General features: G+C 43.9%; 1 protein-coding gene across 2 annotated transcripts; it reads right to left on the reverse strand.

Annotated features, from left to right (window-relative positions):
* Window positions 1-9,959: 9,959 nt before the first annotated feature.
* LOC140730729 (putative transcription factor Ovo-like 1) lies at window positions 9,960-23,837 on the reverse strand. 2 transcript variants are annotated; one of them, XM_073051550.1, is made up of 4 exons: window positions 23,483-23,837; window positions 22,441-22,640; window positions 20,302-20,488; window positions 9,960-10,958 (listed from the first exon to the last, which is right to left on the reverse strand). In XM_073051550.1, the coding sequence occupies exons 1-4, from the start codon at window positions 23,580-23,582 to the stop codon at window positions 10,660-10,662; spliced, it is 786 nt and encodes a 261-aa protein (XP_072907651.1). In that variant the 5' UTR covers window positions 23,583-23,837; the 3' UTR covers window positions 9,960-10,659. The 2 variants fall into 2 exon arrangements, with proteins under 2 accessions (XP_072907651.1, XP_072907652.1); XM_073051551.1 differs by lacking the exon at window positions 23,483-23,837 and adding an exon at window positions 23,034-23,226 and having other exon boundaries at window positions 9,962-10,958.
* Between the last annotated feature and the right edge of the window lie 2,610 nt (window positions 23,838-26,447).

Raw genomic sequence — 26,447 nt, forward strand, 5'->3', positions numbered from 1 at the left:
GTTGGAACTGAGTATAAAATATTAAATAGACGCCAAATGTTAAAAAAAGGGAGACGGTTTTTAATAAAGCCTGTTTGGTCATCAGAGATAATGGAGGGAATAACGGTTTCTAATCTATGAGCCAACACTTTAGCTAAGATCTTTACATCAACATTGAGCAGAGAGATCGGCCTGTACGAGGAACACTCTGTTGGGTCTTTGCCCTTTTTTAAAAGAAGAATAATAGATGCCTCATTGAAAGAGGGTGGCAATTTGCCGTAGTTAAATGAATCAGATAATACTGAAAGTAACTGAGGAGAAAGAAGTGAGGAGAATGATTTATAAAATTCCACAGGGAACCCATCAGGTCCAGGAGATTTCCCTGAGGACAGTGCAGAAATTGCAAAAGATATTTCTTCTAGTGATATAGGCACATTAAGTTTGGCTTTGAAATCAGATGAAAGTGAGGGGATATTCAGATTCTGTAAAAATTGATCCACAGAGATATTGTCATTCAGGGATTCAGAGGAATAAAGCCGAGAATAAAAATTTTTAAATGCGTCATTAATGTCTAAATGATCTGATGTAAAGTCTCCGTTCTCCTTCCGGATCTTTGTAATATGTTGTTTGGCTTTAGAACGCCTCAGCTGATTGGCTAGGAATTTACCAGACTTATCCCCATGAATGTAAAAGCGGCTCTTGCTTTCGAGAAGTTGGCATTCGACAGGTTGAGTGGACAGAAGGTTAAATTTAGTTTGGAGTTCAACGCGCTTCTTGTATAATTCAGGGTTCTTAGTTTGGGCATATAATTGATCCACATCTTTAATCTGGTTAATGAGGTCTGCTCGATCTGCACGGGATCTTCTATTGAGATTTGCTGTGTAAGAGATTATTTGACCCCTCAAATATGCTTTCATGGCATCCCAGACAATCTGGGATGGCACTTCAGGTGATGTATTAGTGTTAAAATAGAAGATTATCTGGTCTTTAATACATTTTACGAAATCATCATCCGATAATAAAGTTGAATCGAACCGCCAGTGTTTGTTCCTCTGAGGGAGACCGGGAAAGTTCAGAGGGAGGGTAATTGGGGCATGGTCAGAAATCAGTATACTCTGATAGTCACAAGTGTGGGCAAATGGGATAAGTTGGTTATCGAGTAGGAAATAGTCAATTCTAGTGAAGGTATGGTGAACATGTGAGAAAAAGGAATAATCTCTCTCCGTAGGATGGAGGAAACGCCATATATCAGAGATACCAAAATTAGAGAGAAACGACTGAATAGCTAAGGCAGATTTGGTAGGTGATCTGGTAACAGAGGACGATCGGTCCAGTTTAGGATCCAACCAACAGTTAAAGTCACCACCCAATATAAGAGAGTATGAGTTTAAGTCTGGTAGTGAGGAAAAAAACCGTTAAAAAAGTTAACATCATCAAAGTTGGGGGCATACAGGTTTGCTAGTGCAACTTTAGTGTTATATAGTTTACCAGAAACAATAATAAAACGGCCATTTGTGTCCGATATTTTATTATGGAGTTCAAAAGGAATATTTGAGTTAATAAGAATGGAGACTCCCCTAGCTTTAGCGGCAAAGGATGAATGAAAATGCTGACCCGCCCACTTGGACAGAAGCTGGGAGTTATCGAAACAACGAATATGAGTTTCTTGGAGGAAAGCAATGTCAGCTTTGAGTTGTTTAATATGTGAGAATACCTTCCTCCTTTTAACAGGGTGGTTCAGTCCCTTTACATTCCAGCTCACAAATTTAAGTGCACTAGCCATTATCAATTACTAATGCATAAAAGGCAGTAGGCATATAAAAAATCAAGCGGTACAATAGCAGTCTGGGAGCAGAGATGTAAACATAGATTCGTAAGGTCAAAATATAAACATGTCCTAAACAATAAAGAAATGTTGGAACTGGAAAATCCACCCCACCCACACAACCCAAAACTAGACGGCTACCAAAACAAATAGCTAGCTCTACCAGAAAAATTAACCCAAATACAACTTCCAGATCTGTGTCATTGACAGCAGTTCCGTATAAATGCTATAACAAACAGTAACTAGTTTATGCACTAGAAAACATAACTACAGATTAGAACACCTTCTGCCGAGATATACAACTTAATACAGAGCGAATCGGAAGAAAACCAAAACTAACCTACCCGCGAAATATTATAGAAGAATAAAGTAAGAGAAAGGGAAAAAAAAAGGTAAGAAGGAAAAAGAAAAAAAAGAGGAAGGGGAAAATTATAAATTCAAGACGAGTATTTATCAACCGTTTACCGAGAAGGGAGAAAAAAACATTCAGAGAATGGAAAAAAAAAGGGGATGAAGAAAAGAAAAAGATAAAATAAATAAGTATTTAAAACAGAGGAAAAATAAATCAGCAGTTGAACTGTGAACCGACAAACAGGGAGGCCTTCACTAAAGACTTCAAACCTCCAAAACAAGTTAGATTTAGTTGTAGAACTCTGTAGGTAAAGTTATACAGAGGTAAAAATAGATTACACACACACCAAATCCCGGGAGAGATTGTCAACAGCCTTTAGAGTTTCAGTGAATAATGTCTGAGTGATTCAAGTGAATTCCGAGTCCAGAGAAAGTAATTTTACTATGAGGAGTACTTATCCACCATTTTAGGATTCCGAAGATGACTGGATAGCCGGAAGACTTGCCACAAACGCTTCAGCTTCCCTCGCTGATTTGAACCACTTGAATTCCCCGGTATTAAACTTGATTCTTAGGTCAGCAAGATTACGAAAGGAAGGTTTGAAACCACGATCAAAAAGCACTTTCATTACGCCTTTATACTCAGCGCGCATCTTTAAGGTCTGGGGTGCAAAATCTTCCACAAAGCGAATGGTTGTATCCTGGAAAGAAAAAGAGCCTCTGCGACGTGCCTCCACAATCAGACTGTGTTTTACCTGGTATTGATGGAAACACAAGATTACTGGTCGTGGACGGGATCCCAGAATTCCGGGGGAGACATAGACTCTGTGTGCCCGTTCCAGCTCGGGCGGGTTTGGAAGCAGATCCTTCCCGAATATCTCACAGAGAAACTCGGCGAAAAACTTCACGGTTGACCCCTTCTCAGTTGCCTCTGGTAATCCCAGAATTCTGATGTTGCAGCGTCTGCTGCGATTTTCGAGATCCACCATTTTGGAAAGAAGTTTATTAGATTTTTCCTCTAAGCTGGAACAGAGAGTCTCCAAGTATCGAACCCGACTTTCTAAAGCTTCAGAAGTCGAATCGATGCGAGATAAGTGTTCAGCATGTTTGTCCACTTTATCGTTGATCCGATCCAGTTTCTCTTCTAACCGTTTGAAAGCGGTTTTAATTTGCTTTAAGATTTCGTCTCGGAGATTTTCAAGCGCCTCCATCGTCACGTCCGACGAGGTCGTAGTTTCTTTTCTCCCGGATTTAGAATTCTTGCTAGACATTGTAGGTTAGATATATTCACAGGCAAGTAAGAGATACCGAAATAATTCCTAACTAAGCTTTATAAAATGGAGACATTTAGTGCAAAGGTAGCAACAGTAACGGAACAAAAGTTCGGAGCAGCTAAGCGATCGCCATCTTACCGGAAGTCTACCGCATCATTTTCTGTAAACTCGAAAGACTACTCTGCATCAAAATCGCAGAGGATCGGCAGTTCCTGAGGTACTCAAACTACCCCATCTGGCACCATGGTCAAAGTCACTTAGATCACGCTTCTTGCCCATTCTGATGATTAGCCTGAACAACTGAAGCTCTTGACCATATCTGCATGCTTTTATCAATTGAGTTGCTGTTGCGTGATTGGCTGATTAGGTATTTGCATCAATGAGCGGGTGTACAGGTGTACCTAATAAAACAGGCTCTGGTGTATGTCCAGGTCTGCGGATGACATGGAACTGGGTGGCGGTGTGAGCTAGAGGAGGATGCAGCAAGACTTTGTGACGTGGCAAGCTAAGTGAATGGGCAGGGATTTGGCAGACAGGATACAATGTGAAGAAATGAGAAAATCTGCAATTATTGGTGGAAACCACAATGAAGATGGGTAAATTGTAAATGGTGAGAGGCTGAAAGATGTTGATGCACAGAGACCTGTACACAAGTTGTGTAAGACATTGGTGAAGCCTGATTTGGAGTATAGTGCTGTTGTGTTCATCTACCTACAGGAAAGATATTAATAAGATTGCAGAGAAAATTTTCAAGGACTTGAGGACCCGAGTTATAGGGAAGGTTTGATTAGGTTAGGAATTTATTTCCTGGAGTGTAGAAGAATGAGGGGTGATTTGGTCGGGAGGTATAGATAGAGTAGGCCTTTTCCACCGAGATTGATGAGACTAGAATTAAAGGCCATGGGTTAAACATAGAACATAGAATAGAACAGCACATTACAGGCCCTTCGGCCCACAGTGTTGTACCGACCCTCAAACCCTGCCTCCCATATGACCCCCCCACCTTAAATTCCTCCATATACCTGTCTAGTTGTCTCTTAAGCTTCACTAGTGTATCTGCCTCCACCACTGACTCAGACAGTGCATTCTACGCACCAACCACTCTCTGAGTGAAAAACCTTCCTCTAGTATCGCTCTTGAACTTTCCTCCCCTTACCTTAAAGCCATGTCCTCTTGTACTGAGCAGTGGTGCCCTGGGGAAGAGGCGCTGGCTGTCCACTCTGTCTATTCCTCTTAATATCTTATACACCTCTATCATGTCTCCTCTCATCCTCCTTCTCTCCAAAGAGTAAAGCCCTAGCTCCCTTAATCTCTGATCATAATCCATACTCTCTAAACCAGGCAGCATCCTGGTAAATCTCCTCTGTACCCTTTCCAATGCTTCCACATCCTTCCTATACTGAGGCGACCAGAACTGGACACAGTACTCCAAATGTGGCCTAACTAGAGTTTTACAGAGCTGCATCATTACATCGCGTCTCTTAAACTCTATCCCTCGACTTATGAAAGCTAACACCCCATAAGCTTTCTTAACTACCCTATCTACCTTTGAGGCAACTTTCAGGGATCTGTGGACATGTACCCCCAGATCCCTCTGCTCCTCCACACTACCAAGTATCCTGCCATTTACTTTGTACTCTGCCTTGGAGTTTGTCCTTCCAAAGTGTACCACCTCACACTTCTCCGGGTTAAACTCCATCTGCCACTTCTCAGCCCACTTCTGCATCCTATCAATGTCTCTCTGCAATCTTCGACAATCCTCTACACTATCTACAACACCACCAACCTTTGTGTCATCTGCAAACTTGCCAACCCACCCTTCTACCCCCACATCCATGTCGTTAATAAAAATCACAAAAAGTAGAGGTCCCAGAGCAAATCCTTGTGGGACACCACTAGTCACAACCCTCCAATCTGTATGTACTCCCTCCACCACGACCCTCTGCCTTCTGCAGGCAAGCCAATTCTGAATCCACCTGGCCAAACTTCCCTGGATTCCATGCCTTCTGACTTTCTGAATAAGCCTACCGGGTGGAACCTTGTCAAATGCCTTACTAAAATCCATGAGGATCACATCCACTGCACTACCCTCAGCTATATGCCTGGTCACCTCCTCAAAGAACTCTTATCAGGCTTGTTAGGAATAAAGTGTGTGTGGAACATATAACGCCACCCTTGAGGTCCTGTTCTTCGGCCTTCTGCCTAGTTCCCGAAACTCCCACTTCAGGACCTCATCCCTCTTCCTGTCTATGTCGTTGGTCCCAACATGTATCACGACTTCTGTTTGCTTTCCCTCTCGTACCAGGATGTCATGCACCAGAGACATCCCGGACCCTGGCACCCGGGAGGCAACTAACCATGCAGGTTTCCTTCTCACGTCCACAAAATCTCCTGTCTGCTCCCCTGACTATAGAGTCTCCAATGACGACAGCTCTCCTCTTCTCCGTCCCATCCTTCTGCACCACAGGGTCAGACTCAGTGCCAGAGACCCTGCCACCGTGGCTCACACCTGGTCGGTCATCCTCGCCAACAACATCTAGGACGGTAAAATTAATATTCAGGGGAATGGCTACAGGAGTGCTCTGCACTACCTGTCTACTCTCCTTCGCTTTCCCCCCTCGGACTGTCACCCAACGACCTGCTTCCGGCAGTCTTAGGTGTGACTACCTCCCTGTAGCTCTCATCTATGACTGCCTCATTCTCCCTTATGAGTCGAAGGTCATCCAGCTGCTGCTCCAGATTCCTCACACGGTCTTCCAGATCGCCCAGCCGCAAGCACTTCTGGCAGATGTGACTCTGTGGGAGAGGGGAGTTCCCCCAAGACTGCCACATCTCACAGGAGAGGCACATCACCGTCTCAGGAGGCATTGTAAAGACTAACTGGGAACAAGCTCATCCTCCGCCTCTTGAGTCAAAGCCTCAAATCTCCACTCCTTCATTGGCCCACACACTCGGCGCTTTCCACAGGCCGCTCCGCTTGAGGTAACACTCTATTTAGGTTGAGGGAAAACATCTTCACTCAGGTTGGTGAGAGTATGGAACAAGCTGCCAGCAGAAGTGGTGGATGCAGGTTCTATTTCAACATTTGGATAAGTACATGGATGGGAGGGGTATGGAGGGCTCTGGTCAGCCGGACTAGGCAGGATGACATGGACTGTATTGGCTGTAGGTCCTGTTTTGGTGCTGTAGTGCTCTATGACTAATGTACAGGCATAGCAAGCTTGCAGGTAATTAAGTAGGGTGTAGACCGTTTTGCAAGAGGTTTAGAGTAGAAGATTAGGGATGTGTTAATGCAATTATGACCCCCTGCTGGGACCACATCTGGAATACTGTGTGCAGCTCTCGGGTCTCTACAGGGAGGATATACCTGTGATGGAGGGTGTCCAACAAGGATTCATCCATGAGATAGAGGGTTTGTCCTAAGGAGAGATTAGTAAGACTGGACCTATACTGTTCAAGAGTCAGAATAAGGAGAAGTGACCTCATTGAAACACAAAGTTCTTACAGGACTTGACAGTAGATACAGGGAACATAGAACAGTACAACACCGGACAGGCCATTTGGCCCACAAAGTGGGCCAGTCCTGATACCAATTAATACTAAATGTCCTCATCTTGTATATTATGTATATCTCTCCATTCCCTTCTCATTCACATATCTATCTAAAAGTCTGTTAAACTCCACCAAGCTGTCTGATTCCACTACTGCCTCCAGTAACCTATACCTATTGCAAGTACCTACTACTCTCTGCATTAAAAAATCTTGCCTTTCATGATGCTTTTAAACTTCCCCCCCTCTAATTTTAGAAGCATGTCCTCAAGGTTTTGACATTTCTACCTTAGGGATTAGATTCTGACTGTCAGTCCTACCTATGCTTCTCATAATTTTAACAGCCTTTAACAGGTCTCCCCTCAGCCTCTGACATTCCAGGATTTTCCAACCTTTCCTTATAGTTCATTCCCTTGAATCCAGGCAGCATCCTGGTAAACCTCTTTTGTACCCTTTCGACGGACTTCACATTATTCCTAAAATGGAGTGACCAGAACCAGGCACAATAATCCCAGTACAGTTGGACAAATGTTTAATAAAGCTACAGAATGACTACCTTACTCTTATATTCGGCACCCATACCAATGAAGGCAAGCCTGCCATACACGTTCTTTACTGCCTCATCCACTTGTGTTCCTGCTTTTGGTGATCTATGGAACTGGACCCCAAGGTTACTCTGTACCTCAGTATTATTTAGGGGTCTGCAATTAACTGTTAACCATTAACATTTTCTCCTTTGATTTGACCCTCTAAAGTGCAACACTTCACACTTAGTCTTAGGTTACCACTGCACAGAAGCAGCCATTTGGCCCACCTACTCCATGCTGAACTGTTATTCTTCTGAGTTCTATTGACCCACACCAGACCTCTTGCCTGGATTAAACTCCATCGACCACTTCCCTGTCCATATCTATAACTGATCTACATCTCACTGAATTACTTGATAGTCCTTTGCAATGTCCCAACTCCAATCATGGTGTCATCTACAAACTTGCTGATCCATCTATGATGTTTCCTTGTCTCTGGTGCAGGGAATCCTGAGGTATATCTCAAGAGGGTCAGCCATTCCTAACCAAGAATAGTATTTTTCTTTCACTGAGAGTGTAGTGGATCTTGTTCAAAGTATGTAAGATTCTAAGGGAACTTGACTGGGTAGATGTTGAGATGTTTCAGTTCAAGACTAGAAGACAATTACAAGATTGGCAGGCAGTTGTTTAAAACTGAGATGAGTTGGAGCTTCTTCGCTTAGACATTGGTAAATCTCTGGAATGTTCTGTCTGGGAGGACTATGGAGGCAAGATCAATGGGGGTATTTAAAGGGTAAGTAGAAAGATCTTAGAACAATTGGGGAATTGGCACTGTGTTGAGGCCTGGGGCAGATCAGCCATGATCATATTGAATGACAGAATAACCTTTGAAGGGGTGAGTAGCCTACTCCTGCTTCTACTGCGTCCTGTTCTTATATAAGAGGTGGAAGGTTTAGAGGGCATTGGAGGAGGAACGTTTGCATCCAGAGGGGTCTCAGAATCTGGGGCATATCTGTCTGACAGTGGGATGGAGAAAGAGACACAAAGCTTCGGGATTGTCTAGATTTGTCCTTGAATTGCCAGGGCAGAGGAGGCTACAGACGTGTGCTGGTAAATGGTTGATGGCTAGTAAAGACATGGTGGGCTGAAGGGTCCATTTCTATACTGTATCATTCATGAATGAGCATCTCTTAAAGGTTATCTCATCTTGTCTCTCTTGTGGCCTTGACGTGTGCAAATTGCCACTTTCCAGCTTCCTGCATTACGTCACTGACCACTCTTCCATCATCGTTACTAAAGTCAGTTGGCATGTCTGATGGCCATTTTGTAACCAGGAATCTTTTTCTTCATTAATTCTCAAGACTGAACATTCTAGAGCAGGGGTTCCCAATCTTTTTTATGCCATGGACCCCTACCATTAACTGAGGGGTCTGTGAATCCCTCTTCTAGAGCTACTTGGAAGTTTTACAGAGACAACACTGAGGCTTCTTGCAGTCAGAACAAAATCAAAGCCCAGGGTTCACCAGCAACCTTGACAATTTTTAATATAGTTTGAAGTGATTGACATGCAATCTGCAGAATAATCAACCCAACTTTGTTTTCTGAAGTGATTCTTAAGAACAGTTTCAAGCAGAATGTGTAACTGCTAAAGGGACTGGGAAGACATTGACTATAAATTGCATCTTCATATCCCTGCAAGTAGTACAAGTGCTACATCTGCCCCTTCACCTCCTCCCTCAGCACCATTCAGGGCTCCAAACAGTCCTTCCAAGTGAGGTGACACTTCACCTGCAAGCCTTTCAGGGTCATCTCCTGTGGCCAGCGCTCCTGGTGCGGCCTCCTCTACATAGGTACTACCTGACATAGACTGCGGGACTGCTTTGTCGAGCCCCTTCACTCCACCTGTAACAGGCAGGATTTCCCTGGGTCCACACATTCACATTCCCATTCCGACATGTCAGTCCATGGCTTCCTCTGCTGCCATGATGAGGCCATTCTCAGGTTGGAGGAGCAATATCTCATATTCTATCTAGGTAGCTTCCAGCTTGACAGCATGAACATTGATTTATCTAATTTCCGGTGATTTCTCTCACATCATCCTCCTCTCTTGTTCCATTTCCCATTCTGGCTCCCCTCTTACCCCTTCCCTTCTCACCTATCACCTCCCTCTGGTGTCCCTCCCCCATTCCCATGGTCCACTCTCTTCTCCAGTCAGATTCCTCCTACTTCGGCCCTTTCTTTACCTTTTCTACCTATCAGCTCCCAGCCCCTCACTTTATCCCCCACCCACCCACCATCCACTCACCTGGCTTCACCTATGACTTGTCAGCTTGTACCCCTTCCCCTCCCTCCCCACCTTCTTATGTCTGGCTTCTTCCCTCTTCCCTCTTCCCTTCCAGTTCAGGTGAAGGGTCTCAGCACAAAATGTCAACTGTTTAATTCCCCTCCATAGATGCTGCCTGATCTGCTGAGCTCTTCCAGTACCTTGTGTGTGTTGCCCTGGATTTCCAGCATCTGCAACATTTTGTGTCTTCGTGTAAAGTATTTATTTTACAAAGTGTTGTACTTTTTCTGGCTAGTAAAGCATTATATTATCATTTTGAAAATCTCCAAAAGTTAAGAAATTTGCACAAAATATTAGAAGTTCACCATGTTTTTCCTTTGTGTGCATGTTTTATTTTCCAAGCTCACAAATTTATAAGTGGATACAGTGCATACTTTGGAGCTAAATGTACCCAGAACCAAAAATCAAAGGGCAAAGAAGAAAATTAACAGACAAGACTGCTGAAAAATGCTGAAGAGCCCCAAACACTGCTCAGACACTGAGCCTTACTGTAATTGTCCTTTGAAGAGGCTCAATTGATTGGGTCAAATTGTAAGTACCATCACCTTCCCAGACACAGGATAGAAAGACAAAGATTCCATCCATGACTGTAGGACCCTAGAGTTAATCTTCTTTTCACAGGACCTGAAAACATGATCTTATCTCTGTGTATCAGCAACAGCCTAAGTGTCCTCTCTGATTGATCTACCTGGCAGACAGGTCAAACGGCATTAGTTGACACTGATAGTTCCTGCTGTGTTTTCTATCTCCTTGGCACCAACCATCAAGTTAAAGCATTGAAGCTTCAGTGTAGCTCTGATACCTTTGTTCCTATTCAGAGTCCTTGCTCTCATCACTGTTGTGCAGCAGCTTCTTCTGCAAGGAGGCAGCTATTTTCTTGGAAGTCTTTTTGAGCATGGGGTTCTCTGGGTGGTTCTGCCTCATGTGGAGGTAGAGGTCCTCTTGGTTTATGGCTGTGAAGCCACACTCCTCACAGACGTAGAGCTTAGCTCTCCTCTCCTTGTAGCTGTACTTCTGTGCCACGCCATGGATTTTCTTCAGGTGTGACTCCAAGGAGCATCTTTGCGTAAAGGCTTTGTGGCAAAGGCTGCATTTGTAGGGGCGAATACCTACACAGGAAATAAAAACATTGCAGCTTTTATTAGCAGTTTTAACTTTATTACCTTACCTTCACCTTCTCCATAATGTAGACTCTCTCAGATTGAAGAAAGCTTTCAGACAATAGAGGTCAATGGAATGTACACAATACCTTGCTGACAGTAGCAGGGGAGCTTGTTTCTCTGAGGAAGTTTCAGAAATAAGCTGAGCCTCATGCAATGTCCAGGGGATAACTTGTATTTTATTACATTGCAAGTCAGCTCCAGTAGGTGAGATCCAGTGCTTCACGGACAACAGAGTGCATATCAAGGCACAGAAGAAGTCATAGTCATCCACTGCAACCAATTGTACCAGTTGTGACAACTGTTTGAACCACTGGACCCAGACATCAGAGGCCGAGAGAGTGAAACTGCCCCAGTGCAACAGCTTTTCCATTTTAAAAATTCTCCTGCAAAGGTTTCTCTGTCACCGTCGGATACGATAGACAACCAATCATTTTACATCACATGGGGGGGGGGGGGCTAATGGAAGGGGTAACAATGGTGATGGGATGTCAAAACCAAAGAATCACAAGCAGGGGTAAGCCACTTGGCCTTTAAGTCTGCTCTGCCGTTCAGTGGGATCATGTCTGATCTTCCACCTCTGCCACTTTCCTGCATTCCTCGATTCCCTGAGAATCCAGAAATCTATCAATCCCTGCTTTGAGTGAACTCAGTGGCTTAGCCTCCATATTTAGAGATACAACAAGGTAACAGGCCCTTCTGACCCAATGAGCCCTTGGCACCTAATTACACCCATGTGACTATTCTCCTACTGACCAGTGTCTGGAATGTGGAAGGAAACCAGAACTGACATGGTCACAGGGAGAGATTTACAAACTCCTTACAGATAGTGGCAGAAGTTGAACCCTGGCATTATAATAACATTACAGTAATGCTACCCTCCCAGGTCCACCCTATGTTTTTGGTGGACGTGGATTCTAGCACGGTGAAAGGTGGGGTCCAGGGGAAATTTATACTGGCTACCTCCCTTCCCCACACTGAACTTTGAGGCAGGGTCTTGATCTGTGTTGACAATTCCTTCCCCCCAGACTGACGACATTTGCCACTTGACCCGGAGAGTTCCTCCAGCAGCTTGTTTGTTGCATCTCATAATTCTCGTGAACTCTAGAAACACGGCCTAGCTTTTTCAATCTCTCATATGGTACATCTGTCTTACCTGGGAGCAGCAATGTCAGAATCAGGTTTATTATGACTGACATATGTCATAAAATTTGTTGTTTTGCAGCAGCAGTACAGAGCAATACATAAAACATTATAAATTATAAGAAGAAATATACACCCAATGGCTACTTTATTCCTTATACCTGTACACCTTGTTAATCCAAATATCTAATCAGCCAATCATGTAGCAGCAACTCAATGTATAAAAGCATGCAGACATGGTCAAGAGGTTCAGTTGTTGTTCAGACCAAACATTAGAATGGGGAAGAAATGTGATCTAAGTGACTTTGACTGTGGAATGGTTGTTGGTGGCAGACAAGGTGATTTGAGTATCTCAGAAACTGCTGACCTCCTGGGATTTTCATGCATAGAAGTCTCCAGAATTTACAGGGAATAGTGCAAAATAAAAAACATCTTGTGGGCAAAATCTTATAAAAGAGATCAAAGGAGAATGGCCAGACTGGTCTAAGCTGACAGGAAGGCAACAGTAACTCAACAGTGGTGTGTAGAAGAGCATCTCTGAACGCAAAATACATTGATTCTCAAAGTGGATGGGCTACAGCAGCAGAAGATCATGAACGTACACTCAGTTGCCACTTTATTAAGTACAGGAGATATTTAGTAAACTGGCCACTCAATGTATATAAAAAAGGTAAATAAGTAGTGCAGAAAGAGCAACAACAGTAAGATAGTGTTCATGGGTTCATTGTCAATTTAGAAATCTGATGGCAGAGGGGAAGAAGCTGTTGCTAAAACAGAATGTGTATCTTCAGGCTCCTGTACCTCCTCCCTTATGGTATTGATGACAGGAGGGTGAATCCTGGATGATGGGGGTTCTTAATGATGGATGCTGCCTTTTGAAGGTGTCCTCAATGGTGGGGAGGCTGGTGCCATGGTGGAGCTGTCTGAGTTTACAACCCTCTTCAGCTCTTTACGATCCCATGCATTGGCTCCTCCATATCAGACAGTGATGCAACCAGTTAGAATGTTATCCTCAGTACATCTGTAGAAATTTGCTAAGTCTTTGGTGATGTACCAAACTTCCTCGAACTCCTAATGAAATGTAGCCACTGGTGTGCCTTCTTCATAATTGCATCAATATGTTGGACCCAGGATAGATCCTCAGAGATGTTGATCCTTGAAGCTGCTCACCCTTTCCACAGCTGACCTTTCAATTACTACCTGCCATACTCCTTCCAGAGGTGAAAGTAAAATCGTAAACATGTAGATAGGCCCTCCATTGATCAGGGTCAACCATAGATGTTGCATCCTTGCTGTCTAAACAAACCAGGGCGGTACGATATGGAGAGCAAGCTGTTGCCCATGCAGCAGGCATCCCACCCCCCACGCAGCTGATGAACCCAAAGGAATGTCCGAGATCAATACAGTTTTGTGCCAGCAGTGTCACAGGAGTTGCCAGTCAGCATTGAACTCAACATAGGATTGCCTCAGGGACTCCAGCTCTGGAGTTTTCCTCAGCATTTACTCCCAAAGTCTTCCTCAGGAGTGGGTATAGCCGCAAGGCAGTGGAGGTTTCATATCAGAGTTTTCCTTCCAGATGAGCTGCCAACCACAGCCCGCAGTAAACATGTACATCTTGTAAAAAGGTGTACTGGTGAGAAAATAGCTGCCACAACAGTACAAATGGGTTTAACAGACCACATTAGCAATGCCACTGAATCGGTCAGAAATTTCACCTTCAACACTTCCTCACTCTGCGGCCAATACAATGTTTTATTTTTACGTAAGAAGTATCCATTCCTAGTTGGAGCAGAAGTGAATGCTAGACACACTTGGCAGGTCAGGCAGTGTCTGTGGTGTGTGGGGCTTCACTGGGTTACTTCAGCACCCGTTATCATACTGACTGGAAGCTGTCAACCGTTGTATAACATACAGAGATGCTTCCCAACAGAGAGGAGTTTCCAAAACTAGGGTCATTTTGCTTTGAGCCAAGAAGGTTGAGAGATCAAGGGGGCATAATTTTAAAGTGATTGCAGAGATGAATGGGGGGAACGTTAGAGGTAGTTCTTTGAACCTGTAGAATGGTGGGTGTGTGGAACGTGCTGCTGGTAGAGGCAGATACATTAGAAACATTTAAGAGACACAGGTAGTCACATGGACAAAAGAAAAATGCAGGATATGCAGGAGGCGGTGGTTGAGTAGGTTAAAAGGTTGACACAGCATCATGGCTGAAGGGCTGGTCTGTGCTGTAGTGTTCTATGATGAGACCAAAGCTGTGTAATACTGCTAGAACAGTCTGACCAGGAGCCTGGACGAGAAGATTAATTGAAGTGGTCACAGATTCATTTTTTGAGAGTATCTTTAGGGGTAAAGAATGAGAGGGTTTTGGTCAGGGGGAGGTTCGATGACTGACTGTCTGGCCAGCTGGAGGTACAGCCGCAGACACAGCACCGCACTCAGTTATCAGATGTTTATTAGGCTTCACACTCTACACACAGTGACTCCAGGTTCAAGTCACCAAATTAAACCCACAGCAGTCAACAACTCTAAGTACTTTTCTGGAGATTTTCAGTCACACTCAATGCCTTTACTCCAAAAAGGATAGACGGGGTGGAATGTGTTTTCATGAAGAAGAATGCTGAGTAAGTATCAGTCATAGACATTCCGTAGCACACATTTGATGAATCTATGGAAAATAAGGTGCTGGATGTAAGTTATCTTCTGGACTATTGTAAAACACTCCTGTTCTTAGGATTCATTCACCATCTGAATGGGATCCTGTTCCACTCAATATGACCAATAAATATGAGTTCCAGAGTAATGAAAACAATGACAAGAGGGAACACAAAAATGTAAAGAAATACACTGGCAATGTAAGTCATCTATGTCAAGGTGACTAGTCTAATCACCAGGTTATCGCTACCCTGCTGCACCCAGACTCCCTAGACCCCTCTGGCCCTCTCCACCTACTGTCCCTGGAATGCTGTCCTGTCTCCATTCATTCTCCCTGGACCCTACTTCCTCCAGACCTGCCTCTCCCATGGATTAGCACAGTAATGTAACATCTGCTGGAAGGCTGGAGTTTGATTCCTGCTGCTGTCTGTAAGGAGTTTGTATGTTCTCCCCATGACAGCGTACGACAACTCCCCACTCCCCCCCCCACATCCACTCTATCTAGGCCTTTCAATGTTCAATAGTTTTCAATGAGATCTCCCTTGTTTTCTAAACTCCAGTGAATACAGGCTCAGAGACGTCAAATGATCCTCATATGATATGCTTTTCATTCCTGGAATTATTCTCATGAACCTCCTCTGGACCCTCTCCAATGCCAATATACCTTTTCTTAGATAAGGGGGTCCAAAACTGCTCACAATACTCCAGTGCTTTATAAAGTCTCAATGTAACATCCTTGTTTTTATAATCCATTCCTCTTGAAATGAGGGGTAACATTGCATATGGCTTCCTTACAAGTTACACAACCTGCAAGTTAAATTTTAGGGAATCCTGCACAAAGACTCCCGAGTCCCTATGAATGTCTAATTTTTGAATTTAGAAAATAGTGTACACCTTTATTCCTTCTACCAAAATGAGTGACCATACAATTCTCTGTACTTCATCTGTCACTTCTTTGCCCATTCACCCAATCTGTCCTTCTGCAGACTTCCTCAACACTACCTGCCCTTTCACCTATCTCTGTATTGTCCACAAACTTGGCCACAAAGTCATCGATTCCATCATCAAAATCATTGACATATAACGTGAAAAGAAATGGTCCCAACACCGACCCCTGTGGAACATCACTAGTCACCAACAGCCAACCAGAAAAGGCCCCCTTTATTCCCATTCTCCATCCCCTGCCGGTCAGCCAATCTTCTATCAATGCCAGTATTTTTCCTATAAAGCCATGGCTCTTTTCTTGTTTAGCAGCCACATGTGCCGCACCTTATCAAAGCCCTTCTGAAAAGCCAAGGTAATTTGGAAGAAGCAGCTAAGTTTATTGCAAGAAGAAGAAACATTCTAAAGGAGGATGTGGTGACCATGGCTGACGAGGGAAGTCAAAAACAGCATAAAAGCAAAAGAGAGGGAATATGACACCAAACAAATTAGTAGAATTACAAAACATGAAGTATAGACTGTAGAACAGTACAGGCTGTGCTGACTTTTTAGGCTACTCCAAGATCAACCTAACCCTTCCCTTCCATATAACCCTCCATTTTCCTTTCATCCATGTGCCTATCCCAGTTTTTCTTAAACATCCTTGATGTATCTGCCTCTCCCACCAACTTTGGCAGCATATTCCACACATCCAGTACTCTCTGTGTAAAACATTGAAAGAGGATATCGGAAGATTTTCAGATAGAGTATATAAGGAGTAGAAAAAAGGCAAGATTGGACATTGGTCTGCTGGAAAATGACATTGGAGAGGTAGTAATAAGAAACAAAGAAATGGCGGATGAGCTCCTTAAGTATTTTCTTAGAGTCATAGAAAACTGCAGCATGGAAACAGGCCCTTCAGCCCATCTAATCCATGTCTAAACATTTAACCATGGCTACTCTCATCGACCTGCACCTGGACCATAGTCCTACCATCCATGTACCTATCCAAACTTATCTTAAATGTTAAAATTGAGTCCGCATGCACCATGTTCCCCTTGAACCTTTCATCTTTCAGCCTTAACCTATGACCTCTGGTTATAGCCCCACCCAACCTCAGTGGAAAATGCCTGCTTGCATTTACCCTATCTATACCCTTATTATTTTGTATACCTCTATCAAACCTCCTCTCAATCATCTACATTCCAAAGAATAAAGTCCTAACCTACTTATTTTTTCCTTATAACTCAGGTCTTCCAGATTCAGTAACATTCTTGTGAATTTTTTTGTATTCTTTCAACCTTATTTACATCTTTTCTTTAGGTAGATGACCAAATCTGCACATGAGTCCAAATTACACCTCACCAATGTCTTATACAACTTCAACATAATATTCCACCTCCTGTACTTAATACTTTGCATCAGTCTTTACTGTGGAAGACCCCAGCAGTGTGCCAGAAATTCGAACGTCAGGGGACAGAATTGAGTGTAGTTGTTATTACAATGGAGAAGGTGCTTTGGAAGCTGAAAGATCTAAGGTAGATAAGTCATCAGATGATCTACACCCCAGAGTTCTGAAAGAGGTAGCTGAAGAGATTGGGGAGGCATTAGTAGTGATCCTTCAAGAATCACTAGATTCTGGAATGATTCTGTACAGCTGGAAAATTGCAAATATCACTTCCATTCTTTAAGAGGAGAGGGAGGCAAAAGACAGGAAATTACAGAGCAGTTATCTGATTTCAGTGGTTGACAAGATGTTAGTCTGTTATTAAGGGTGAGGTATTGGGGTACTTGGATTCATTTGATAGAATGGGCCAAAGTCAGCATGGTTTCCTTAAGGGGAAATCTTGCCTGACCAATCTGTTGGCATTCTCTGAGGAAAACAGACAGAATAGACAAAGGAGAGTTAGTGGATTACATTTTCTTGGATTTACAAAAGGTCTTTGACAAGATGTTGCACATGAAGCTGCTAATCTAGATTAGAGCCTGTGATATTACATGAAAGATGCCAGCATGAACAGAAGATTGGCTGACTGGCAGGACACAGAGTGGGAGGAAATGGGGCCTTTCTGCTTGGCTGCCAGTGTTCTGCAGGGGGCGGTGTTGGGACCACTTCTTTTCACATTACATGTGAATGATTTCCATGATAGAATTGATGGCCTTGTGGCTAACTTTGCAGACAGTACAAAGATAGGTGGAGGGAGAGGTAGTGTTGAGGAAACAGGAGAACTTAGGCAGATTAGGAGAATACAGTGCAGGTAAGTGTATGGAAATGTACTTCGGCAGAAGGAATAAAGACAGACTTCTTTCTAAACGGGAAGCATATTCGAAAATCAGAGGTGCAAAGGAACTTGGGAGTCCTAGGACAGGATTCCCTAAAGGTTAACTTGCAGATTGAATCAGTAGTAAGGAAGGTAAATGCATTGTTAGCATTCATTGCAAGAGGACAGAATATAAGAGCAAGGATGTGATGCTGAGGCTTTATAAAACATAGGTCAGACTGCACTTGGAGTATTGTGTGCAGTTTTGGGCCCTTATCTAAGAAAGAGTGTGCTGTCATTGGAGGGGGTCAGGACGAGGTTTATGAGAATGATCCCAGGAATTAAAGGGTTAACATATGAGTTGTATTTGATGGGTCTGAGCCTGTACTCAGTAGAGGTTAGAAGAATGGGGGGAATCTCTTTGAAAACTACTGACTACAGAACTCCTCCACTTTAGTAAAACTCAACCAATTTCTCTCCACTACAACGCTCCTCTGGCAGAACTAGTCTTCACACTCAACAAATTCGCTTTCAGCTCCTTCCACTTTCTCCAAACTCAAGGTGTAGCTATGGGACACAACTATGCCTGACATTTTGTTGGCTACAACCCTTCCCTGGTAGTGCTCCCCAACTCTTTTGGCACCACACCAACGACTGCATCGGTACTGCTTTGTGCACCCATGCTGAGCTCGACAACTTCATCAGCTTTACCTCTAGCTTCCACCCTGCCCTTAAATCACTTGCTCTACTTCTGAGACCTCTCTCCCCCTTCTGGATCTCTCTGTCTCCATCTCTGGAGCAAAAGGGCTACCAATATCTTTTATAAACCTGATTCCCTCAGCTATCTTGTCTATACATCTTGCCACCTGTACAGATGCCATTCCCTTTTCTCAGCTCCTTCATCTCCACCACATCTGTTCCCAGGACGAGGCTTTCCTTTCCAGAACTTTAGAGATGTCCTCCTTCTTCAAAGAACTGGGTTTCCCTTCCTCCACCATTGATGTTACCCTCACCTGCATCTCCTCAATTTACCGGACATCCACCGTCTTAACAGGGTCAGAGTCCCTCTTGTCCTTACCTACTACCCCATGAGTCTCAACATCCACAACATTATTCTTCACAACGTCTGTCTCTTCAGTGGGATCCTACCCAAACACATCTTTACCTTCCCTCCACTCTGTACTTTTCACAGGGATCACTCCCTCTGAGGCCCCTTTGCCACTAAGCTCCCTCCTGGCACTTAGTCCTGACAAGCAGAAGACATGCCAAGCCTAGCCATTCACCTCCTCCCTCACCTCCATTCAAGACTCCAAGCAATTCTCCCAGCTGAGGAAACAATTCACCTGTGAATCTACTGTATCCAGTGCTCCCAATGTGGCATCCTATACATTGGTGAGGCCAACTTAGCCAAGCACTTCCACACCAAGGAGGATTACTCAGTGACCCACCATTTTAACTCCAGTCCCCATTCACATTCGACTGGTGAGTCCATGGCTCCTCTCCTGTCATCATCAAGCCACACTCAGGTTGGAGGAGCACCAGCTCATATTCTGTCTGGGTAGCCGCCAACCTGAAGACATGAACATTGATCTCTCTAACTTCCGGTAGCTTTCTCCCTTCTCCCTTTCTCCTCTCTTCTTCCACTCCCCACACTGGCTCCCTCTTACCTCTTCTCTTCTCCTTACACAACACTCTTGTGTCCCTCCTCCTTCCCTTTCTCCCATGGTCCACTCTTTTCTCTATCAGAATCCTTCTTCTCCAGCCCTTTACCTTTTCTATCTATCACCACCCAGCTTCTCACTTCATCCCTCCTTCCTCCACCCACCTGGCTCCACCTATCACCTTCTAGTTTTTACTCTCCCCCCCCCCACCCCTTATTCGGACTGCTTCCCGCCTTCTTTCCAGTCCTGAATAAAGGTCTCGGCTCAAAATGTTGATTGTGTATTCCTTTCCATTAATGCTGCCTGGCTTGCTAAGTTCCTCCAGCATTTTGTATGATGTGCTTCTCTCTCCTCTTTATCCTCCCATTTGACACTGTGGGCACATGCTGTATATAACACACCTTCGCATATTGCTTGTTTGTTATTTGTCAGTCTTTATGGGTGGATTTTCATAAATTCTATTATATTTCATTATATTCCTGTAAATACCTTCAAGAAAATGTATCTCAAGATAGTATATGGTAACATATATGTACTTTGATAAAAATATACCATGGCTCTGACGACTTCTAAAGATCATAATTCAAAGCAACTGAAAAGAACTACTACTCCCATGACGCTCTCAGTGAGGGTGGGGTTTACGGGCAGACGTACCAGTGTGCGTCCTGACGTGTCTCTTGAGGTCGAAGGTGTCGTTGAAGCCTTTGCCGCAGTACGTGCATAGGTGGCGCTTCACCTGGTTGTGACACTTGAGGTGCCGGTTGAGCATGCGCTGTAACCGGAAGCCCTTGCTGCACACCTGGCAGCAGAAGGTGGCCTCGCTGCACTCACCAGTTGTGATCTGTTGCAGGGGGAAGGAAGGGGAAGCGAAGCCACTAATTAGCTGCACCGTTAGAACCAGATTCTGAGCACGTAGAGCCCCACAGAAGGAGCACAACGACACCACAAGTCCTCCCTCTTTCCCAGTCCATTACAAAAATGCAAGAGTGTCTCAATAAAGCGGTGTGACCTTGAAGAGGCTGCAGCACACACGCCATACATAATCAACCAATTATGCAGTTTCACTAACCAAAAGTCAAAGGGGACTCCAAGGATCCCGAACCGCCGTTTATCGAAAGCGTGAATCTGTGCTTTCTTCCAGCACCAACACACTTTCAATTCTTTACAAGCAAATCAGCTTTATGTCATCTTTTTAATATTGTGAATTTGAGAAGGTTCGGCTTATTTTACTCAGAGTGGCATTTCTATTAATACTGTGTGTGTATAATTAAAAATATACAAATTGAATTGTCTTTATGTAGTATAAAACAACATTTATAATTGATTAGCAACTTATTAATTAGTAATAATATGAAATTAGCATAATACACAATGAGTGAAATTACGCTTACATATAATCAGGAATAATGTGCCGTCTTAAACATTATTTAATATATAATCTGAAGTGATGCAATTTATATTTTTATATATAAATTGTAATCTGAAATATGTGCAAGCCGAAATAATTAATTGGTATCAAATAGTGTTTACAATCTGAAATAACGTAATTGGAATTACATTTAATATCATGTATGAATGACACAATACATATTTGTAAATAATATAGTTTGCATAACATTAGTTCCAATTATATAATATGCTAAGTGTAATATAATACAAGTTGAATAAGTTCTGTAGATTTTACACTGGCATTGGACAGCCTGAACTGTACAATTTAAATATAATTTCTTGTAGAATCTAATAATTTGAGTTGCCCCACTGCTCTGCTAATTTTATAGAGCTCACTGAGCCTTCAAATTAATTCAGCAAAAAAAGGATCCTTTGAAATATTTCTGTGCTAAAAGATCATATACAAAATTGTAATGGAATCATAATTTACAATTTATGATTGAAACTTCGTTTAGTAAATTGATAAAGAATTGTAATGTGATCAATAAATTGGATTGTGCATAGGTACAACTGAAATAATGTTTTATACAAGGCGCTCCACATTCAATCATATAATATTTACATAATGCACAATCGGATAATTCGGTTTGCCCAGCGATATTAAGTTCTACAGAGACGATTGAATTTGCTTCATAAATACGATGTGTAATCGGAAATAATAAGTACTACTTTCAATAATAGATTTAAAAACTATAACTCACAGAGCGAGTTAGTGGATCAGTTTATTTCATTCTATTGATCAATAAAGTAATCAACGGAGTCCGGTTATGTAGTACATAGAACAACGTAGCACTATAAAAATAAGCTACAGAAGGTGCTTTTAGGGGAAAATGGATCTCTCCCTCGCTGTCTAACAATGTATGGAAATAAGAAAAAAGCTGGAGACGCTGTGAATCTAAAATATAACAACAGATGCTCAGTAACGTTAACCTTCTTTCTCTTCCCACCTGCTGAGCATTTGCAACGTTTTCCTATTTGATTTAACATAATGTTTAATATAACGAAAATCTGTATTTCATTTATATTTGACATTGTTTCATATTATTCGTTATATTACAGGCATGCCTGTGATTTTGATTAGTGTGCAATTTCAATACACTACAATGAATACGTTACTTTCGATTTCTGCAATAAAATGCATCAAAACAATGTGCATTGTGTTTAATAAATGGAAGATAATTTTTATTTGCTATGCCAAGGTATTTTTGGGGGGAGGGGCGGATCTTTACCTTGCGGTCCTTATTAATGCGCGGCTACCTGGGGTCTCGTTTAGAGAACGAAGATTTGTATTTACTTTCCCGAGTTCGGTGATGATTAACCAGAGTTCCAGAAGCTTGGCCTTACCTTGATTTTCGTTCGCAAGACACTGCGCTTTTTGAATTCCGACTCCAGAACTTGCTCCTCCGCATTCTCCTGGCCCGGTCCGGTCTTGCAAAGGAGGCGGCGCTCGTTTGAATCGTTTAACAGTTCGTCCAAACCGATTGTTCCGGGTGCGGTATTTTCGGTTTTCTCATCTTGGTAACTCGGGAAACTATTCAAAATGACTGGAAGTGGGAAATAAAACTTTTACACAATGGTGACCAGTGCAGGGCGATCGTTGCGGGGACCGTTGGTCGTTGGGAGCAGTTTGAACAATGGGTTGAGATTTTTTTTTAGCTTGTTTGAATTCTGGGTGTAGTCGGGCACTCCGATCAGTCTCCGACTGAAAGGAATGCAACGTGATACCCGCCATGAATTCGACCCTTGGACGGCGCCTGCGGAAGCGCGAGCGGGGCCCCGGGTCCCGTTATGTTTACGCTGGCAGGTTGTAGTTTTAAGTGACAATGTGGGGTGGGAGGGGTGCCCTCCGACCCCCCCCCCTCCCGAAGCTGCCAACAGACCTGGAGACTGGTGGAATCAGAGGGCAGCGAGCGCCCACGCTGCAGTATAAACACTACCTGCCCTTTTATGGGACTTCGGTATCCGGGAGCACTTGCTCCCCGTTCTCTTCCGAGATGGAAACCCGCCCAATTGAAGGAGAAGTGGAGAGGGGGTGGGGGCCAGAGTTTTCGTCTTCAGCTCAATGTTAGGTGAGACTGCGCCTGTTTCACGGGCTCTGCCTGCTTTACTTGTTTGGACCTTGTCCGAGCATTCTCCGAACAGGCTGTAAAGGTAGATTGATGCTGATAGTGAGAGGGTTTTTTTGTGTGTGTGCGCGCGGGACAGGAGGCCAATCAATAGTCTCTGTCCCCTCCCTATTTTTATTCCGTATTCCCTTTCCCCTCTGCTCTCCTTGCCCCGGCACCCCTCCCCTCCCCCCCACCCGCGCCCTCACCCCACCCCCCCTCACCTCCCACCAGCTCTAGCCACCTTCACCCCCGGCCAAGCCTGCTCACGTCCGCTTCACCTGGTATGTAGGTGTCGGCGCGCTCCTCGTCGGGCAGCTCGTTCCAGTCGCGGATCTCGGGATAAGGCTCCTTCCTTTTCACCAGGAATGCCCTGGGCATGGCTGCGAGCGCTCGGCGGGGATGCGGTAGAAGCCGGGTTCCCACCTGACCCCCTTTTCCTTCATACAAATCGGATCCTTCTCCAGGCTCAGTCCCGAGCCTCCAGGTGTCCCGGGAGAGGCCGATCCCGCTTCCTCCGGAGCCTTTGCTTTATTTTCGAGAGGGATTGGCGAGACGAAGTGTTGAGGGAAAGACCCACCTGGCCAGCTACCTTTGCGCTAACAGGAAAAAGTTTGCTCCTGTAATTGAAAATACAACAGGAAATTTGCCAGGGCGCATGCGTTCTGAGAAAATAACGGTGTCAACAAGCCCTTGTACCTGTCTGACCGGTTGGTACAGCCTCGTCTTGTTCCCTGCCCTTCTCATCGCACGGATGTTTGCAAAACGGCCAACGATACAGCGACCTTTGTCGGTTTTTGTGCTCTGCACACATATAATATAAGGATATACCTCTCCCGAAAAAGATTTTTTTACTCATTGACCGGTAACATGTTTCACTAAACTTTGATCATCCCAAGTTTTCGCTGTATTCCGCCCTCCCCCATATGAAGTTTCTGCGATTTAGACGAGCTAACCAGGTGAATTGAGAAAGCGGTGTGGGATTTTCCGGTGCTGGACTGCATCGGGTCTGACTGTATTCGCAGCCGATCCAAGTGCATACCTGTTTTTTTTAAATGCCTGGAAGGGGTTTGCAAGCATTTACCACCCTTCCTGTTAAGATGAAATCTGAGATCATATCAGCTCTTGTAATAAATATGGTTGGTCGTTGAAACGAGCAAACAGTTTATTGAACAGCAGGAAAATGTACCGCCTCTCTCTCTCTCTCACGCCTCCCCGTTTAAACCCACCCCACACCTTCTGAAAAGGAGATGCCCAAATCGAGGAGCGCGCATGAAGTATCGAACCGTGCGGTTCTATATCCACACGAAGTGCAGAGAGCGTCAGCTAAAGTGGAGAAGCGAGGTGCTACTTGGTGTATTTAGGCAGGCTAACCTGTGCGAGTTCCACTGCCGGAGCGGAATCTCCCATCCTCCGGATCAGGGCGCGTTGGTTCATTTGTTTAGCAAATCGTCCCGGGCTTGTTCCTGCATTGTTTCAGTTCCAAAGCTGTTAATCGCTAGATGTGGTGTGAAGAGCCACTCACGCCCTAACATAGGCACTTCGTTCTCAATTAATAGTCTCTTGTACACCAAGTAACATCTCTCTGTGCATTTCTATAAAATTTAACTTCTATACATTAACACTGCGTTTCAGCTGAGTAGACACTCTAACGAGAATCTCTTACTCCCGTTGACTAAACTAGGCGTCACCAGCCATGTGCTAACGGTTTAGGAATTTCCACTCGCACAAAAGCCGTGCGAAACTCTAAACCGTAGGGTTTGTCTCTCAGTGTCACTGGGAGCAAATAGTTGTTTCACTTACATACATCTGTGGGCAGCAGAGTGGTTGCGGGCAAGAGGGTGAAATAACAGGTACGCTGTTCTGCAGGTAATGACTTGGCTGGTGGTCACTGCAATCAGTTTTGAAGTTATGGCCAAAATAAAATAGTATTGTGCGAACGATTAGTAAGTCTTCGGTCAAAAACACGAGAACAACGTTCTTCCAGCAGGCATAAAGGTGACTTCCTGATAAAATTCGTTGGTTTTTGAAACTTGTGCTCAGTTGAATGTAGAAAAGTTTGTGTAGAAAACTACATGACGACCTTTCCCTCGGGTTCAGAAGCCAACCGGCTTCGCAGTTCTTTACTGAATGACTTGTTTTCACGGGTATACCATTGGTGTTGGTTTGGGGGTCTGGTGCAAGGAAGAGCTGATAAAGATGCCCCTCTTACATGATTGCTGAATCAACCAGTACATAATCCAATCACATACCTCCATCAGACCCGCTCCCAATACAGAAAACGGTGGTTACAATCCAGGCCATCTCAGGCAAAATCCTCCTCACCACGGATCGCATTTACAGGGAGAGCTGCCACAAGAAAGCAGCATCTGTCATCAGGGACCCCCTCATTGCAAGCCATTCTTTCATTTCCCTGCTACCATCAGGCAGGAGATACAGGAGCTTTAGGTCGCACACCACCAGGTTGAGGAACAGGTATTACTCTTCAGCTGTCAGGCTCTTGAACCTGCACGGATAACTCTCCTCTCTTCAACTCTGAACTGATTTCACAGCCAACAGACTCACTTTCAAGGACACGTTCCCAGTATTTATTTTTGCACAATTTGTCTTATTTTGCACATTGATTGATCGTCAGTCTTTAATAATGTACAGTATATATAGTTTTTCATAAATACTTTTGTATTTCTTTGTTTTCTTGTGAATGCCTGCAAGAAAATGAATCTCATGGTAGTATAGGGTGATATATAGGTACTTTGATAACACATTGACTTTGACAGACATAGAACCATCAAGGATAGTTTCACGCAGAAATGCTCAGGAAACCTATAGAGGAAACCCGTCACACACAGCCTGTCACTGCCAGGCTGTGGAGGAGCAGAGTTTGTGGATTGCTCCAATGACTGACAGCTGCCAAGACATTTTTTTGGCTTCTCTACCAAGGAAGAACCAGGAAATCCAGGGGGCAAATAACCACTCTGGGACTGGGAGCTTCACCAGTGGGAAACCAAATTGCACTACGATCATCTGAAGGATGAGGTTTAGCAGAGACCCAGGACAGAGAGTACGGGGAGCTTACAACTAACTGACAACTGAGACATGCATGCAGCCTTCAGCTCTGTCAAGATCATCTATAACTCAAGACCCCACTTGTCTGGAAGACAGAGCAGGGTTGAGCTCATTGGGATGGAAATGGAGTCAACAGCCATTGGAAGGAACACATTAAAGGCTCCTATCTCCTTAACTGAC

This window comes from Hemitrygon akajei, chromosome 7, assembly GCF_048418815.1.
Source record: "Hemitrygon akajei chromosome 7, sHemAka1.3, whole genome shotgun sequence".
Taxonomy (NCBI): Eukaryota; Metazoa; Chordata; class Chondrichthyes; order Myliobatiformes; family Dasyatidae; genus Hemitrygon; species Hemitrygon akajei.